Raw genomic sequence first — 19,598 nt, forward strand, 5'->3', positions numbered from 1 at the left:
GGTTAGGTTGAAATCTTCAACCCAATTAATAAATAGGTTGAACTCGAATCCAACCCATGTCGACTCATTGCCAGCTCTATCACCTAAGTATGTTTGTGGCAAAGTTATAAAAACAAGAAAGTAGAGGGTAAGAAACGAAACAAAAGAAAGAAAGGCTGTGGGTACCCAAAAGAATATTCCTGTAAGAAGGGCATTTTCGGCACAACAAATTCAAAAGTCATTCACTAGCATCCAATGTTACCTGAACTCACATCCGTTGGATCAAACGATCATCGTGAAATCGGACAGCGGAGAATGAAAGTTTGACTAGTGTACAGAATGAGGTAAGGAATGAATGATTGGCTTTTTCAGGTTTACACCTTTGACCAGAGGGAGAGAGATTGCGTCTAGAGGGAGAGAGAGAGAGAGGGAGAAACAGAGAGATTTAGAGAGAGAAACTTGAAGAAGAAGGTGGGGGAGGGTTGCGTGTGGTGTCGCGAATTCCTCCTCCACGGCGGTGGCGGTGAAAGAGTGGTTGAAGTCTGGGAGATTTTAGAGGAAGTGATTTCTAGAGAGAGAAAGCGTGGAGTAGGGAATTAGGGTTATGATTTACGAAACATAATGAATGTGATGCGTCGTCTGAAGAGTATAGCTTCTGGTCGCTCGTCCGTTTCAGATCCTGTGAGTTTCTATCGGTTATATTTGATAGATAGTTGATGATTTAGGAAACATACGAGAAGTGTTGATTTATTTTTCAGCTAATGAACGAGGAGTACTTGTTTCTTCATGAGGTTTATTGACATTTATATGATAATACTTGAATTTTCATGGTATTGGAATGGATTTACTTCGATTTGTTTGAAATGCTGTGTGATCTCTATTACTATTTGCTGTGTTGCTTTTATTCATGACGAGAGATCAAAAATTCATGCGCTTAGGAATCATCGAAATGCAGTTGTTTTTTTTTTCCCTGTAAAGTCTACTGTTCAACGGAAAACTTGTCATTGCTTTTAGAAAATCGACATAAAATATTTTTATTGCTTATAGTATCCGAGTTTGCAACTATGCATCTGATTTTGAACTTGATGCTTTTGCAGGGAGGTGATTCTAGCATTAAAAGGGTAAAAGTTGAGCAAGAAGTAGAATCAGATGTTATTGATGAACCACAATCAGTAGAAAAGAGTACAGAGGGTGTAGAGCAACCAATGGATGCTACATCTACAGATATGGCTGCAAGTACATCCAACACATCTTCTGTTCCAAAACCTGAAAAATCTGACTATGACGAGCTTCCAAAAGAAATGCACGAAATGAAAATCAAGGAAGATAAATCCGAAGACAAGGTAAAATCCAAAATTGAATTCATATGTTACTTGTAGTTAATCAAACTAGTAATATGCTAATGCTTATGATGGTTACTTGTAAAGCAGGAAATTGAAGCTACTGTTGTCAATGGAAATGGAACTGAAAAGGGTCAAGTAATAGTGACTACTGTTGGTGGTCGAAATGGACAACCAAAACAGGTGATAATTCTTTAGTTAACTACCTTACTTTTTTAATTCTTATACAATGCCAAAACATGTCAGTTTGAAAGGCCAAAGTGCAGGAAATAGCAATTTCTTACCAGTATGGGCAAAATACCGTATTTGTTAACTATAATACCAACGTATTTTATACTGAATATAACAATATGTAACTTGAAACTTGTTAAATGTACTTAAAAATTTACCCATAATTGCAAAATACTTATATTTTTTACACATAATAGCAACATACGTACAACACGTACCTGCGTTTATATTACCAATAATAGCAATATGTAACATACAACTTCTATGCATTTTCCAAGCTTCTGGTTATATATAGTAAATATGTTACTATTATGGGTAAACAATATAAGAATCTTCCTATTTGAGACCTTATGTGTAACAGCAACACTTATTATTGAATCTTTTTTGGTGTAGACTTTGTCTTACATGGCTGAGCGTGTGGTTGGCACTGGTTCCTTTGGAGTTGTTTTTGAGGTATTTTGATATGAACTCAATTTTTTATCAAAACAGAAAGCATGAATCTTTAAATCCAAAGATAAATGCTAACAATTTAGTAAACCTTTCTTTCTATTTCAGGCCAAATGCCTTGAAACCGGAGAGTCTGTTGCTATAAAGAAGGTGCTGCAGGATAAAAGATACAAAAACAGAGAACTTCAAATTATGCGATTACTTGATCATCCAAATGTTGTTCCTTTGAAAAATTGTTTTTATTCAACAACCGAAAAGAACGAAGTGTACCTCAATGTAGTTTTGGAATATGTCCCTGAAACAGTGTATCGTGTGTCAAGACATTACAGCAGGATGACACATCAGATACCTCTTATATACGTACAATTGTACACGTATCAAGTAAGATTCTTACATATTCTTGATTTGGCATTTGGGCTTTAATTAATTATCTGATTTGACATTTTTCTTGATTCAGATTTGTCGGGCACTTAATTATATACACTGTGTGATTGGTGTATGTCATCGTGATATTAAGCCGCAAAATCTATTGGTAAGATCTTCTAACATATTTGGCATATTCATTTATTACATGAGCTATTTTTAGTTATGAGGATAAGGACATTTACGTCTTTTGCATAAAAAAAGTTAGAATTCTTTGTTACATATAAAACTTATAAGACCTATTTTGTTAATTTTATTTGTTGTTTTGTCGTAAAAAATTGTACACATACTATTTATTTATTCTAATTTAATTTCTAATATCTTTATTTATATAAAAAATAAGTAGATCTAAATTTAAATATACTATTTAGCGGACAAATTTAATTTCAATTATAATGATTGTTGACTTTTATTAAAAAAAAATCAGGACCCATAAATAAGCTAAGTGAAAATGCTTTACTATAGTGAAGATATCTTGAGGTTTTTGGCTTGTTTAGTTGGTGCTGACGTGGCACAAAAGCTTTCCTATTGTGGATGCTCTAAAAATCGGAGGCATTGATTTTATAGCTATTTCTGAAATCGATACAATAATTTGAAATCTTGATTTGCAGGTGAATCCACATACTCATCAACTTAAGTTATGTGATTTCGGGAGTGCAAAGATGTTGGTAATGACACTTAAATCCCTATCTTTTTCCTAATTAGAAGGTTCAATTAACTAACACAAAGTCAAATTTTGAGTTTTTATTTATTTTACTTTAATTGCAGGTGCCTGGTGAACCAAATATTTCTTATATCTGTTCAAGATACTATCGGGCTCCTGAATTAATCTTTGGAGCAACAGAATACACAAATGCAATTGACATGTGGTCTGTTGGTTGTGTTTTGGCCGAGTTACTACTAGGGCATGTATGTAATTTAGTTGTTTTAGATTAAATTACACAAATGGTCCCTGTGCTATCTAATTTTTACAATGTTTAGTCCAGAATTGGAACCTTTTTCGGTTTTGGTCCTTATTTCAAGGTCTTGTCGATTTTGGTCCCTGGGTCATTCTGGGTTTGGGCTTTTGGCTCTCATTTCAAGGTTTTATGTTGATTTTTTGGTCCTTATTTCAAGGTTACAGGGACCAAAAGCGATGTGAAGCCATGAAATAAGGATCAAATTTGAAAACCATTTTGGTTTTGAACTAAACACGGTAAAAACTAGAAAGCATGGGGACCATTTTGTGTTTGTTCTTTGTTTTATTCTGTTTTTATATGTAACTTAGTTTTAAATTAAATTACAAAATGGACACTTTGCTTTCTAACATTTACTATGTTTGGTGTTTAGTCCACAATTGAAATCTTTTTAAAATTTGGTTCCTGTTTCAAGGTTTCATATCGATTTTGAGGTTCTATGGTCCAAAATCGGCGTGAAGCTTTGAATTAAGGACCAAAATTGAAAAAAGTTTTGATTTTGGACAAAATATGGTAAAAAATCAGAAAGCAGAGGGACCATTTTGTATATCGCTCTTTAGTTTTATTTTGGTTTCGTATGTAAATTAGTTGTAGAGTAAATTACAAAACTGGTCCTTGCGTTTTCTAACTTTTACGGTGTTTAGTCCATAATCAAAACCTTTTTCTTTAGCTCCTTATTTTATGGTTCCAATATATGTTTTGGTTCATATTTTTAGGAATCAGTAACCATAATTGATGTGATCATGTGAAACCTTGAAATAAGGACTAAAGTTGAGAAAGTTTTGATTCTGGAACTAAACACAGTAAAAATGAGAAATCATATCGACCATTTTTGTAATTACTTTTAGAATCATTTTAACTTTGTGTTCCTTTTTTCTGTGTGTGCTCTTGTGGCTTAGAATTTTTTAAAGTTGCAATCTTTTAAAAAGCTTTTGCTGATCTTTATGAGTTATGGACATTTACAGCCTCTTTTTCCTGGTGAAAGTGGTGTAGATCAGCTGGTAGAGATTATCAAGGTATGCTCTGCTCTTTTATGTATTTTCATTTTTGTAAGTGGTAAAAAATAAAAATTATATTATGATGTTCTTTTTTAACATTTATATTTTAATTTAGATTTTGGGAACACCAACGAGAGAGGAGATCAAGTGTATGAATCCTCATTACACAGAATTCAAGTTTCCACAGATTAAAGCTCATCCATGGCATAAGGTATTCTTTCTAATATAAAAATAATAATATGCATAGATTGATTTTAAGCAATAAAAATGGCTATAAATTACAACACCATTACTTTAACCAATATTTTTTGTTTCTTAAAAATATACCAATTAGAATTTAGAAAAGGGTATGAAATTATTATTGCTATAGATCCTTAACAGAATGCTATAATTGGGGAGATTACTTTGACATTTTATCTAATAGTATAGTGATAAATAGAAGAAATAGCAATGTACTTTCACGTTATAGCATCCTACTATCATTTTACAACTTTATATTTTTATTTGATTTAATAGTATAGCATCCTATTTCATTTCTTTCTGTTACAACATTGTATTCTCATATGATATTATAGTATAGGGCTAAATTGTGTATTATATAGCATCCTACTTTCATTTCCTTCTATTATTACAGCATTATATTTTCGTTTGATTTTTATAGTATAGAGCTAAAGGATTAAATAACATTTATTTGTGGGTCATAGCATATCCTACTATAATTTCTTTCCATTACAGCATTATATATATGTTCATTTGATTTTCAATTATTTGTGTATTTCTTATATTTCTTTCTATTACAACATTTTATTCTCTCCAGATATTTCACAAGCGAATGCCACCCGAAGCAGTTGACCTTGTCTCACGCCTACTCCAATACTCACCAAAACTTCGATGTAGCGCTGTAAGTAAATATTATTATTTTCCTATTTCTTTAAATAACAAGCAACAAATCCTTTGAGCTTTATTTTTCTTCATTTTAGATGTTTTATAAAACGGATTAAATTATAGGGATATTGATGATTTTTTTTTTTTTTTTTTCAGTTGGAGGCATGTGCCCACCCGTTTTTTGATGATTTGAGAGAGCAAAGCACAACCTTACCAAATGGCAAACCCCTTCCTCCACTATTCAATTTTACACCACAAGGTACAAAAGATACATACATCGTCATCGTCATTGTCATCGTCATCGTCATCTCTATCTCTATATTGTTATATTAAAGGCCAAATGCAAGAAATAGCAACCTACTTTCATTTATTTGTCTACTATATGCTATAGCATCCCTTTTTCTTTTCTTTGTAGGCAATGTACTTTATTTCATTTCCATAATAGCAATCTACTTACATTTCTTTACTGATAATAGTACTTTATTTTTTCCCTATAATAGCAACATACAATGCTAGTATGTTGCTATTACGGGTAAAAATGTAATTATATTGCTATTATGGGTAAAAATAAAAGTACATTGACTATATCGGTAAAAAGAAAAAATGTAAAGTACATTGCTATTTCATGCAATATGCCTTGAAAACCAGGGTTTAAGTCATTTTTGGTCACTTAACTTTTGGCTTTGTGCTCATTTGGTCACTTCACTCGTTTTAAAATTTAAAAGGTAACCAAACGTTTGGCTTTGTGCTCATTTAGTCACCTAACTTTTAAAATTGTGCTCATTTTTATAACTTTATTTTAAAAGTTTAGTGAGCACAAAGCCATCAAACGATACATAAATGGCTAATAGAGTGAAGTGACCAAATGAGCACAAAGCCAAAAGTTAAGTGACCTAAACTCTAAAAACTATAATGTTATATAATAAACAAAAGTATGTTGCTATTTCTTGTATTTAGTAGTCTTTTGTTTTCCTTGAAGAAAGTTACTAACACTCTCAAGCTTTTACAGAGCTTGCTCATGCATCTCCGGAATTGCTTCAACGCCTTGTACCCAAAACCAAACACGTGGAAAAATGAAGAAAGTTTTCAAAATGCAAGGACTCATTACAAAAATGGAGGGTTGCTTGGTTGGTTACTGAAATATGTTAATGTATTTGGTAGTTATTATACGTATAGGTATGGTTTTTTAATACAATGTAGCTAAGTTTTCCGTTTGGGCTTATACACTTTTAATGTATACTCTTTTGCTCGGGTTTTTTTTTCAATCTTTTTTGCCTATGAAATGAGTCTTTTTGTCACATTTCATTTTTTTAATATATGTTTACTTTGTTGTTAATGGCAAAAAAAAAAAAAAAACAAGTAGCATTCTGAGTTGTTCCATGGATAACCATGAATTTTGCACGAACTTGGTCCTCTCAACTTGCAACAAGATAGCTTAAGCTTAGTACGTGTAGTCAAATATGGATGGGAAGATCGCAATATATAATTAATGCATTCTTAGGATCTTGTTTCATCTCATGTACATGACATCATCATTTCATCAAACGATACATAAATGGATAATAGAGTGCATCTCACTTGTGCGACACATGCATTATATCTAATTTCTAAAGGTAGCTAGCCCCCAAGCTTCAGCTTTAGGAAACAAAAATCTTCTAAAATGTCGATATTTTTCAACATATGACCTCTATTCACACATACCCTGTATTAATGACCCAACGTCTACAATCTTATGCGTCTCAATGTTTTAACTTAATATACAACAATGACAATGTGTCCAAAACATCGTTGCAACTTTATTTTGCAACATAAACTGCATTGTGTGATTCAACTTTTCAACCTTAAAGCTCATATACTTCTTCAACTTTAGAACTTCATGCAACATTACAATTTTAGAAATCAACACTTCGTTTCAACTTTAACACAATATTTCAACTATAAAATAACATTTCAACTTAATTCAACACAACGCTTCAACTTCTACACAACAAATTTTAACTTTTTAAACAAACACAACATTTCACCTTTAAATCGACGCAACACTTCAACTTTGAAAATCAATGTAGCTTTTTTAACTTTAAATCAACAAAATGTTTCAACTTTGAAAACCAATATACCGTTTCGACTTTTAACCACACACAATGTTCTAACTTTATAGTCATTGAAAATGAGTTTGTACGGTAAACCACTAAAATAACATAAAACTTGATATGTGTAAGTCATTTTAAAGTAGGTCATTTTCCCTGTCTACAAAGTCTTTTTCCCTGTCTTATAAATAATAAACCACTAAAGTAACATAAAATTTAAAGTTCTTCCATACATTTAAACTAGGAGAGCTCACCTAACCCTTGTAAACTTAAAAGCCTCCAAAAACACGTTTTCTTGCATGTATTTAAAGTAGAAGCCTTAAATGAAATGACACCGATTTCTCTTACATGCATTTACGCTATCTGTTATACCCATCACTAACCACTATAGTAGTGGACGTCACATCATCACCACACTTCCTACCACTAATCATGAGATACCTACCACTAAACACATCATTCCACCTCATTTTTTAATTAAATTTAAATAAAAAATACATAAAAATCATATAATTGTTTTTTAAAAAAATACTAATTTTCATTAATTTAAAATACCAAATTACATTAATTAAAATAAAAAAATAGAAAAAACATTAAAAATAAAAATACAACTTCAAACTACATTACTTCATTAACCTAGAATAAAAAAACATTACATTAACTTAAATAACCTAAATTAAAAAAAAAAAAACAAACATAAGTAAAAAAAACTAATCTTCATTCATGTTGAGTTGGTACAAATGATCCGCGACATCTTCTCGAAGATTCGAACACGTTTCGCTGTAATGAATTTCAACAACTCGTGATAAAAATTCATTCGTTCCGGGTACGAACTCTTCAAGCAGGATGACGACGTCGTCCGGATCATACATGCAAATCGCTCGATCTTGATCTTCAATGATCATATTATGCATTATAATACATGCTAGGACCATTCGTTTAGTTCTATCCTTATCACAAAGTCGTGTAGCTTATTTCACTACATGTCACGTCTACTTGAGGACTCCAAATGCCATCTCGATATCCTTCTTCGCTGATTCCTGTCTCTTTGTGAACAACTTCGCCTTTTCACTTCGAGGAACCGTATATGTCTTCATAAGTGTAGAATAATCCGGGTATATCCCATCACAAAGGTAGTAATCGTATTTGTACGAATGTTCGTTCACCGTGAACATCATATTAGGTGTTTTGCTGGTCCAAAGATCGTTAAAAGGTGGAGACTGGCCAAGGACGTCAATGTTGTTGTTAGACCTCGCGACTCCAAAAAAAGAATGTCATATCCATAAATCTTGAGATGCGACAGCTTCTAGGATTATACTTGGTTCACCTATATCTCCTCGAGTGAATTGACCACGCCATGCATTTGAACATTTTCCCAAGCCACATGCGTACAATCTAGACTGCCAAGCATACCCGGAAATCCATGCCTCTCTTCATGAGCCGAATATAATCTCTCAATATCACGTGGAGTTGGTTTACGCAAATATTCTTGATGAAAAACCTCATACACACATGTGCAAAACCAATATAATCAATTGCGGCCCTCTCGGATATTTTGAAGTATTCGTCAGATGCATCAAATGCTATACCGTATCCCAAATACCTAAGCGCAGCCGCACACTTTTGTATACTACTAATACCCATTCTTCCTCTAGCGTCGGGTTTTTGTTTGAAAAAAATGATAACGGGATTTTAAACCATTACTAATACGTAAAAATATCGCCTTATTTAGACGAAAACAGCGTTCGAATGCATCATCATTATAAAGACAATTATCGGCGAAGTAATCACGGACCAATAAGTTGTGTGCGGCTTGATGATCATGATTGCCGACCACCCTTGTACGAGCAACATTCGAAATTTCTTCATCGTGAATGTGTTGCACAACATTGAAGAAGTGTAAGATAAAGTAGGATTTGTAGTGGAGATCTGGATACCAACTTGGATCGTGAGAACACTTTTCGAACTGATATTTCTACCATATGCCTGGATTGCAAGAAATTCAGCCTAGGATAATCCAAAGTGGACACTTACATTTCTAGGCACAGAAATCGTAAGCCAAATTGCTATAAAGATTCTGTGAGAGTTTGAAGAAAACGAGAGCTAATTTTCGTGTGTCTCTTCCGAAAAGGAAGAGCCGTTTATATAATAAACGAGATTAGGGTTTCATTAGGGTTGGGCCGTCATGAGTTGCTTTGGAAGCAAGTCAGGGGTAATCCGGATTTTAATGAGGATTTAGGGTTACCAAAACTAACGAGTTTCGTTAGTTTTACCATAATCACCCTCAAGAATCTGAATTTTCCACTATGGATACCAGCGTGACCCTAGCCAGGGGCTCTGCCCCTTAGACCCCACTAAGGGCACTGCCCCTAGACCCCGGCAAAGGGGCGCCACCCCTTTGGAAACCCCGGACCCAGGGGCGCTGCCCCTGGACCCCGACTTGTCGTGGAACCAGTTTCTAATTCGATCTTATACATGTGTGCACTCTGCACAACCCCATACATATATTAGAGTACAAATTATGGAGCTCCTTGGCTCACATGTTATTTCCAGTTACATTAAATGACATGGTGACACTAAAGCCACCAACAAGAAGGTCGAGATGAATTCCCCGTCATCATCCGAGTCAAATTTTTTTAACAATTCCAAATCCTCCATGTGTTTTTTGGTTTATAGAATGAGAGTAAAATGTGATGAAATGTGATTAGATTTTATATAGGTATTGAGTTTTAAAAAAAACTTAACAATATGACCGTTGAACGGTCAGAAGAAAGGAAAATATTTTGATTGGTTGTTTGAATACGTCGTCTGGAACACAGAAGAGCACGACCACGATCGACCACGACCGACCAGGATGGTGTGCACGGCCGTGGTCGTGGTCCAACTCAACCACGATGGGCTTCGTTACACCCATATCGGATGGTCTTAAAGCAAGATAAGCCTCCTAATCCTCTTTTCTTCGGTGCATTTAAACCTTAAACCTTAGTAATTTGAAAAGCCCCGCCTAAAAGTTTATTTGAGTATTCATACAAACATCTTTTCTATATCTTAGGCAATAATAAGACATTGATCTTTCAATTGCTTTATAAACAACCAAGATTAGTAAGAGTATTCACAAACACAAACCACCGTATAAAAATTAGATTGAAAACAAACACTCCGCATACAAGAGAATGTCGTCTTCATCATTCTCTAGAAATACCAGTTTGTTCTCGAAATAAAGTAAGATTTTGGAAGGGATAAACAAAGATGGAAATATGTTTTGAACAAATGGGAAGATATAACTTCATTGATTAAATAGAAAAGAAGAATGACCGAACACCTTCATTTTTCCTTACTTCACCAAAAGGTGTGTGCACAACTCTACCCTAGTGACTCAATGGGTAGAGAAGTGTACAGGTTATTGATGTAAGGATGGATAACAAAATAGTACTCCTTGAGAAGCTAAATTATATATGAGCAAATGTTAGTATTTCAAGTTTTTGTTTTTAAAGTTTAAGAATATGTTTTCCGTGAGTATATGTTTGTAGTTTAACTTTATGTTATGTATATACATTTTGAAGTCTAAAAATATGTTTTAAGAATACATTTTCTTTTCCATACTTTTTAAGTATATGTATTATTTTCCGTTCATATATGTTCGTGTTTCATGCATGTTATGTGGGAAAGATTGAGGCCCCGTTTGATACACGTCTGACCGAGTCAAGTCAGACGTTTTTGGCTGACTCGGTCAACAAAATCTGTTTGATAATCCAACTTTGGCCATCTGACTCGGTAAGAAATGTCTGACCGAGAAAAGAAAGAAAGCAAGACTTTCCAATAATACCCTTGCCATTGGATAAAAATTCGAATCTCAACAAGTGAAATGGGAGGTTACAGGATTTGAACTCGGGTCTCCCCTATACAAACAATAGCGTTTACCACCAAACTAGAGGGTTTTTTGTGTTTTAACCTTTAAAATAGTATATTTAATATCTATTATGCTGGAAGTTTTTGTATTCATTATTATTAATATTATTTATATTATTATTATTATTATTATTATTATTATTATTATTATTAATATTAATATTAATATTAATATTAATATTATTATTATTATTATTATTATTATTATTATTATTATTATTATTACTACTACTACTACTATAAAGAGCACGAGGATAAAATGGTCATTTTGCATCAGTCAACACATTCAGTCAGATGTACAATCAAACAACATGGTTTCTTACTCAGTCAGAATTTATTACTCAGACAGACCTTTTCCAATCAGCACTTTCTCAGTCAGCAACTATCAAACGACCCATGAATCTTCAACAAAACAAAGTTTACAAAATTAAGCCAAGTATATTTAATATTTGTCATTTTATCCAAAAAATCAAAGTGCATGAGTTTCAATATGTTAATAAGAGAACTGCTTTAAAAATACAATGTTATATAGTGATGGTGTGACAGATAGAGAAAGACATAAAGAGAGATGTCAAAGTTATTAAAAACTCTTCAAGTCAAATTTAGTGGTATTTTTTTTTGAATAAAAATGAAACTTTTTTACCTTCTTAAGACAACCCTCATGCAATGTAATATCTGGGTCAATATTTTTATTTTTATTTTTTATAAAAGAACAGGCTTAACCTATTATGATATGTGACAATTGTGTTTTTTGAATAATTTTAAAAATTAGACAATATAACAGTCAAGAAAAAAAATATAATGATATTTATTGAAAAATATCTGAAACTTTGTGTCCCCTTATAGTCATTTTCTGTTATATAAATACAACATTTAAACTTAAAAATCAATGGGAAATTAAGTAATGTAACCATTATAAATGAGTGAGTATTTCCATCTCGTACTCCCACGGGGCCTCGTTTTATGTGTGTGTGTGATTTTCTTCCACTTCACATCGTACGACGATACAATAGTAAATTGGTGATATATTTTTGGACATGTCATACTTTTTTTTTTGTAATGTTGAATTTGTCGCATTTTATATTTGTAAGTTTGTTGGATTTGTCGTTTTATAATGTTGGATTTTTAATATTTTTAGTTGTTAAAAAAACTAGTTTTTAAGCTTTTAAAGTTATGAAAAATAGATTTTAGCAAAAAATATAACAATTTTTTTAGCAAAAAAGTAAATTTTAAACCTATAAAACGGGGGAACGGGATCAGGGGCTATGTAAACGGAGGATTCGGGAGCGAGGACAATAACTGATTTTGGAGGCGGGGGCATGGACAACTGTTTTCGCTCCCGTTTGGTCCGGTTGACATCCCACATATTTTATAAATAACTAGGTGTAAGACCCATGTATTAGATAAGTTAATTAAAAAAAAATTAAATATAAATGTTTAAATATTTAAGAACTTTGAATTTATAAAAAAGTTAAAAAAATAATGAATTATTAAAATTGATTTTTTTTATCTATTAAATTTAAATAAATAAATAAAATAAAATAATGAGCTGAAAATTTTAAAATAAAAAGATAAATGTATTAATGAAATTGATATTAATTTATTATTATAATTATTACATTAAAATATTATAAGAAAATTATTAAAATAGAAAATTCGACATTTGAAAACAAAATAACCATAAAATAATATTTAAAAAAATAAATAAATAATTTGTAGATTATTTTACCATACTAAATTTTAATTTTAGTTAATTTTTTAATGTGAAAAATTGGTATCGATTTCATCGCTATGATTCAGTAGTCAAAAGATGTACAACGTTTTAAGCATAATGTACATGTAATAAAATCACTATTCTGACTTTAGCAATTCTTTCTCTGGAAAAATTAATATTCCCAACATCTTCAACCTCGAGCACTTCATCATCTCATCACAATTCACAAGAACAATCCAACTGTACTCCACGCCCTTTGTATTCATGGCCATCCATTGCCATCATTAACAGTCAACTACAAAACCTCTACACAGTCGATTAGGGTTTTCCCCAAATCCGCCACTTTCCCCCAATCCGATCGATCCACGATGTCGACAACAATACCATCTAATTCCCCCTCTTCTTCATCCGAATCCAACACCACCAACATCGATGCAACTCCATTACTCTCCACAACCTCCGCCATTTCCGACCAAATCTTCCTTACTCGACAATTCGTCAGAGGCCCACCTTCCCTCCGTGGCGCCGCGAGGTTTCTCCGTCGTGCCAGCAGTCGGAGAATGCTCCGTGAACCGTCAATGCGAGTGAGGGAATCAGCCGCAGAGCAAATTGAGGAACGGCAGAGTGATTGGGCGTATTCTCGCCCAATTGTTATCTTAGACCTAATTTGGAACCTTGCGTTTGTTACTGTTTCAGTTGCGGTTTTGGTTATGAGTTTGAAGGAGTCTCCGGTGATGCCATTGAGGGTTTGGATTGTTGGGTATGCGTTGCAGTGTCTGCTCCATATGGTCTGTGTGTATGTTGAGTATAAACATCGGTACCAACAACGTTCGTTTGAAGCTAGTAATGGCAATTCCAGTTCTGCAACTTCTGGAAATGAAGGTCAGGAGAATGTTGATTTTGCTTCGAGTAGGTTGCAGAATGATGATGAGACTAGGTAAAATTGTTAATCATCTTGATTCTATTATTTGATTTGTTTTTAACAAGAACATGCCTTGTAACAAAAATTAAACACTATATTGAATCACAATACCAATGATAATTTAAACTAAATCCTTGAATCTGAAGACATAATTAGTAACAGAAAACATATAATTAATAAGAAACATTTATGATTTATCTGTGGCAGTGTTGCGAAGCATCTGGAGTCTGCTAATACAATGTTTTCATTTATTTGGTGGATTATTGGATTCTATTGGGTGTCAGCAGGTGGTCAAAGTCTGAGTTCTGAGTCACCTCAGTTATACTGGTTCGTTTTTACCTTTTTGCCCTTTAAAAAATTCCCAATTTTTACCTTTCTTCTGTTTATCTAATCTCTCTCTCTCTCTATATATATATGTTTTTTCAGGCTTTGTATAACGTTTTTGGCATTTGATGTGTTTTTTGTGGTTATTTGTGTTGCTGTGGCATGTCTTGTTGGCATTGCTGTTTGCTGCTGTTTACCTTGTATTATTGCAATTTTGTATGCCGTTGCTGATCAGGTAAGTTTTTTTATAAAAAGTTCTTTAAAAAAAAATATATGAGAAAATGAAAGGAAATAGTAAAAGGAAGGGCAAATTGAAAATTTATATAGAAAACTTTGTCAAACTTTAGTGGCTTTCATTGAAGAAACCTTAAATACAGTGGCATATTTGTAATTTTCCCTAAAGTTAGTTATGTTGAATTGTTAATAATTATACTAGGAGGGTGCAACTAAGGATGATATTGATCGTTTGCCTAAATACAAGTTCAAAAGAATTGGTAATTTTGAAAAACAAAATGAGGAAATTGAAGAAGCTTTTGGTGGATTGATGATTGAATGTGATACCGATTCACCCATTGAACATGTTCTACCTCGTGAAGATGCTGTAAGTTTTTTAATCTTCTCAAATTGTAAGAAATAGCAACACACTTTCATTGATTTGTTTGTTATAGCATCCTACTTTTCATTTTTTTTTTAATTTAAAAAATGAAAAATCTATCAAATTGTAGCATTGTCATGCAAATAGAATTCGGTAGATTTTTTAAATGTATAATCTCGTCATAAGAAAAAATTGGAAGTACAATGCTAGAATTGGGAATATACCTTTTGATTTCTTTCACTAAGTTAGACAAATTAAAAAATATTATATATTAGAATTTTGGTCCCTGAATAAAGCCGATTTTGTTCTTATTTGCAAATTTGGTCCTTATTTTGAGGTTTCTATGACGTTTTTGGTTACTGGTCCAAGTAAAATGAATATTTTTGGTCCCTGAATTTAGTTTATTTTTGCAGTTTTGGTCCTTGTTTGAGTTTTTTTTTTTTTTTTTTTTTTTTTTTTTTTTTTTTTTTTTTTTAACATTTCTGGTCCCTGTTTCAAGTAAAATGAATATTTTTGGTCACGTAGTCTAGTTCATTTTTGAAAATTTGATTCTTATACGAGATTTTTGATCCCAAATTCTAGTTCGTACTTATTTGAGGTTTTTGTAGTATTTTTGGTCCCTGTTTCAACTAAAAATGAATATTTTTGGTCCTTGAGTCTAGTTGATTTTTGCAATTTTTGTCCCAAAAAGTTCACTTGCAATTTTGAACTTTTTTTTTTCCTGAGTTTTTTGTGGCATTTATAGCCCTGTTTAAAGTAAAACGAATATTTGTCTAGTTGATTTTTATGGAATTTTGCCTTGATTCTTTTTTGAGATTTTTGTAGCAATTTGGTCTATGTCCCAAGTAAAACAGTTATTTTTGGTCCCTGAGTCTAGTTTTTTTTTTGGTTGTAATTTTGGTCACTTTACTTAAAACATGACCAAAAAGATTCCAAAATAAGGACCAAAATTGAAAAAACCCAGCTAAACTCAAGGACCAAAAATGCAATTTACTGTAAAAAGTACATTGCTATTTAACGACTAAGCTTTACTCCAAAATCTATCTATTCTAATAACAGGAATGTTGCATTTGTCTCTCTGCTTATGATGATGGAACCGATATTCGTGAGCTCCCATGTTGTCACCATTTTCATGCACTTTGCATCGACAAATGGCTTTACATTAATGCAACATGTCCGCTATGCAAATTCAACATATTAAAAAATGCTACTCAAGGAAATGATGTATGATAAATTTATCCTAACGTATAATAATTATGAGATTATTGTGTATTGTTGTTGAGGTTGAGAGATTAGTTTTTGATTTTATGTGTAAAAAAAAGGCGCCAGATGTAAAGTTGTAGAGTTTCTATGATTTGTATTTTGTAGCCTATGTAAATTGCTTGTGAAGTTGTGTTTGTATCCAAGTCTACTTTGTGCATAGTTGGTTGTATGTTCTTATGGTTATGTAAGAAATAGAAATGTATTTTTGTTTGTTTGTTTCATATATCATATTACTTTTCTTTCTTCATGTTGTGCAATTGTACTTTGGAAAAACTATTTGTTTATAGGAAGGTTAAATGCAAGAAGTAGCAATATACTTTCATTTTCTTTGTGTTACAAGTTACAATATTGTAGTTTGAAAATCTAAGCGGATTATAGCATATGTCATATGAATACAAATCAATTGTTATTGAAGTAAATGGAAAAAATTTACAAAATACAAATAAATGGATAAAATTTACAAAATACAGTGCCTTAAAAAGAAATAGTAAATTAAAAGTAGAGTAAATTACATAAGTGGTCGGTCCCTGTGGTTGTATGGTTGCATTGGCAGTTAACTTTTTCCTAGTTTTGATTTTGTTGTGGTTTTAGTCTTTGGTCCATGTGAAATGACTATTATATCCTTTCTAATTTCTTTTTTATTCGGTTAACAATTTTTAATTAAGAAAAAGAACAATGTTAGAAAGATATGAAAGTAAGATAAAACAAACAAACAAACAAACAAACAAAAGTATGTTGCTAGTTTATTGCATTCAGCCTTCAGCCTGCTAGTTTATTGCATTCAGGCTACATTTGAACATTTTTTTTGAAGGGGAGTCTTAATAAGAAAAAAAAATCTGAAAGTACAATGCTATATTTTGGTATGTTTTTCAAGACACAATGCTCTAATAAGATTTTTTTGAAAGTATAGTATCGTAATTGAAATAAATGAAAGTAAGATACGATAATAAACAAATAAATGAAAGTAGGTTGTTGTATATTGTATTTAACAGTTTCTTTTACTTCTGCATATGACAAAAAAATGTAACGAATAAAAAATATATTGATGGTTGCTATAAATCCACTGATAAGTATCACCACATTTAATATCTATTTTGAATAGGAACACCAATCGCCACCCCATGAGTTAGATTTTGACCCATGGTGGCCCCGTAATTCCACCCATTTGTCTTTAAGGAGTAAGTCGTTGGAATACTGCTAATACTGTTATTAGCAGTATTACCCGACGACTTAACCTTAACAGATAAATTAATTATCCCATTTCTTTCGCCATATCTGTCTCTCAACCTATAACTCAAAAAATGCAAATAATCACTCGGTAAATATCCATTACTAAAATCTGACACCGGAACCCTAGCCGACCCAACAACACGATCACCTGAAAAGTTGTTGCAATGAACTTCTAACGTGAAAAATTTCGCATGCATGGACATTTCTGTCAAGAACTTCTGATTCCATGAAGGATAAGACCCGTTTTCGGTATCCATGGTGGTGGTCTGACTGTTGTTCGAGTCTGTTTTGATGATGACAAACACATTTTTCTTCACCGGACGTGTTTTGGTAAGTGAAAGGGATTCGGCGGATATGATTGTGAGTTCGAGAACCAATGAATTGTTCTTTGGCTTTTCCATTGTGTGTTTTGAAAGATACGAGGGGTGGGAAGTGTATATATATGATAAGTGGAGGAAGTTTGGTGGCAAATGGAAAGAAAGAGAGAGGATCTTTCCAGTCACACTCGTGGAAAAAGAGCTTCGTCAACTAATTTTGTTTTTGTCAAGAAAGAAGGGTTGATCACAAATTAATCGGTCGTTTCGCAATATCTTTTTTTTTTCGCAGCAATTAAAGAAAAGAAAAAAAAAAAGACTGCAATTTTTTTTACCCATTCATAAAACAACTCCATATATATTTTCGAGAAATTCTTTTGACGAAATTATTGGTTATATTATGATAAATATTAAAATGTTTATCTCTTTTGTGATATGACCCTACCTTTTAGGTTGTTTTAGTGACTAACCTTATCAAAAGGGTTACAATAATTTTATCAATCCAAACAATAAGTTTTTCTAATCATTTGGTATAATCTATTTCCATGTTTAATAACTGTATATAACATTTACACAAAACGGCCAAAAACAAAAGAGAAAAAAACTAATAATAAGATTGTTAAGTTAAAAGATTATGATATACACAACTTGAACAAGATGATAAATTTCAATAGAATTAGCTACATCGAATATAATGGTTAAGTTTTCCATATCACCAATGTACCATGTTTGCTCATTATCTTGCCTACTGCGTAGGCAATAACCATGTTGTTTCAATATATGACAACAACTAGAAACATGGTGCGCAAGTACTCCTTTAAGTGGGCGCCATTTATTACAATCAATGGTTGCATGTATCTAATATAACTATGAATATGCAAAAGTTTGGTTTTAAATTTACAAGACTTAATATGAAAATAACCACTCCAGTGTTCTAAAGAAAAATAAATCTTACCAATAGAGGCGAAGAAGAACTATAGCCGTCGTCCATCTTAATGTGAGTCACGTGGATTAGATTCTCCTTTTTAGATTGTGACAATATTAATGAAGTCTAAAAAATAACTTCTAGTGCCCCTCAAAAGTTTTAGCTCATCACATTTTATCCACCAAGCTTAGGGTATGACTTGACAATTTTGAATGAAATATTTAAGTCTCCAACGATTTCCTTGACACAATTTACTTGCGATCGACTATTATCTTCACCCACCATTTTTGTTGTTTGCTTGAGGATGATGATGTAATTTGCTTTTTTTAAACAAGTTTGTTCGTACCATTGTTGTAAAAATGGGTATCGGTGGCCGACTAGTCACTGAGTATGATTAGTGGTAATTGGTCATATTGATCGGACATGGTCAAAATTGGTCAAGGCGGTAAAATAGGCCAAAAGTAAAAAAAATCAAAATTATTGATACATCTATTACTATGGCATTTGGCCTAAAAATGAGGAAATACCGCGTAGAAATCCAAATCATCATACACATATAGTCAAATATAGTGATATATTTGTTGGAAAATTTAGTATAAATATTTATATTTTTACTAACTTTGGAAATATATAAATATATACATATGTTGTATATATAACTAACACTAAGTGAGTTTGTGTTCTCCTCCACGAGGACTTCGAAACAATATATTATATGTCCAAAATGGAGTATATGTGAATGAGATATCGATACTCAAAGAAGGGTATGTGAGAATAAGTTTAGCAAAAAGGGATGAATGTGGGAATGAGTCCCACATCGGTAGAAAGACCAAACTCAACAAGGTTTATAAGCTTGAATGCATGAAAGACTTACAAGCTTATGTCTATGGTTTTACTACAATTCCTACCCGCGCGCAGGGTGGGTGCAAATCTTGGATTTCGTAGACCAAAAACACCAAACTTGTGCATGGGCGCGACCTGCGGACACGAGTACAGCTCCGAAAAACTCGGGCACGCGCTACCCGATTCAACTATAAAAGGATACCTTTACCATCT

General features: G+C 32.5%; 3 protein-coding genes across 3 annotated transcripts; 2 read left to right on the forward strand and 1 right to left on the reverse strand.

The window, feature by feature from the left end:
- The first annotated feature begins 343 nt into the window (after nucleotides 1-343).
- On the forward strand, nucleotides 344-6,557 carry LOC145167814 (shaggy-related protein kinase epsilon-like). Its single transcript, XM_079087064.1, has 13 exons — nucleotides 344-660; nucleotides 1,077-1,322; nucleotides 1,410-1,502; nucleotides 1,944-2,003; nucleotides 2,106-2,378; nucleotides 2,455-2,529; nucleotides 3,032-3,088; nucleotides 3,189-3,329; nucleotides 4,342-4,392; nucleotides 4,490-4,585; nucleotides 5,192-5,275; nucleotides 5,416-5,518; nucleotides 6,269-6,557. Exons 1-13 carry the CDS (start codon nucleotides 601-603, stop codon nucleotides 6,334-6,336), a joined length of 1,407 nt encoding a protein of 468 aa, XP_078943190.1. The 5' UTR covers nucleotides 344-600; the 3' UTR covers nucleotides 6,337-6,557.
- A 6,618-nt stretch (nucleotides 6,558-13,175) lies between these two features.
- LOC145167815 (E3 ubiquitin-protein ligase At1g12760-like) lies at nucleotides 13,176-16,320 on the forward strand. Its single transcript, XM_079087065.1, has 5 exons — nucleotides 13,176-13,906; nucleotides 14,099-14,218; nucleotides 14,318-14,450; nucleotides 14,652-14,816; nucleotides 15,870-16,320. The coding sequence occupies exons 1-5, from the start codon at nucleotides 13,338-13,340 to the stop codon at nucleotides 16,038-16,040; spliced, it is 1,158 nt and encodes a 385-aa protein (XP_078943191.1). The 5' UTR covers nucleotides 13,176-13,337; the 3' UTR covers nucleotides 16,041-16,320.
- A 777-nt stretch (nucleotides 16,321-17,097) lies between these two features.
- On the reverse strand, nucleotides 17,098-17,706 carry LOC145167816 (BON1-associated protein 2-like). The gene has a single exon (XM_079087066.1). It carries the CDS (start codon nucleotides 17,702-17,704, stop codon nucleotides 17,156-17,158), a length of 549 nt encoding a protein of 182 aa, XP_078943192.1. The 5' UTR covers nucleotides 17,705-17,706; the 3' UTR covers nucleotides 17,098-17,155.
- Between the last annotated feature and the right edge of the window lie 1,892 nt (nucleotides 17,707-19,598).

The sequence above is a fragment of the Lactuca virosa genome, chromosome 3 (assembly GCF_052849685.1).
Source record: "Lactuca virosa cultivar CGN04683 chromosome 3, Lactuca_virosa_CGN04683_v6, whole genome shotgun sequence".
Taxonomy (NCBI): Eukaryota; Viridiplantae; Streptophyta; class Magnoliopsida; order Asterales; family Asteraceae; genus Lactuca; species Lactuca virosa.

What these genes read in the sequence shown, in the direction of transcription:
- LOC145167814 (XM_079087064.1), top strand. Translation starts at nt 601, where the DNA reads ATGAATGTGATGCGTCGTCTGAAGAGTATAGCTTCTGGTCGCTCGTCC. An exon ending in TACAATTGTACACGTATCAA is followed by an intron (nt 2,379 to 2,454) that starts GTAAGATTCTTA and finishes TTCTTGATTCAG; the next exon opens with ATTTGTCGGGCACTTAATTA. An exon ending in CAAAACTTCGATGTAGCGCT is followed by an intron (nt 5,276 to 5,415) that starts GTAAGTAAATAT and finishes TTTTTTTTTCAG; the next exon opens with TTGGAGGCATGTGCCCACCC.
- LOC145167815 (XM_079087065.1), top strand. Translation starts at nt 13,338, where the DNA reads ATGTCGACAACAATACCATCTAATTCCCCCTCTTCTTCATCCGAATCC. An exon ending in CAGAATGATGATGAGACTAG is followed by an intron (nt 13,907 to 14,098) that starts GTAAAATTGTTA and finishes TATCTGTGGCAG; the next exon opens with TGTTGCGAAGCATCTGGAGT. An exon ending in TGTATGCCGTTGCTGATCAG is followed by an intron (nt 14,451 to 14,651) that starts GTAAGTTTTTTT and finishes TAATTATACTAG; the next exon opens with GAGGGTGCAACTAAGGATGA.
- LOC145167816 (XM_079087066.1), bottom strand. Translation starts at nt 17,704, where the DNA reads ATGGAAAAGCCAAAGAACAATTCATTGGTTCTCGAACTCACAATCATA.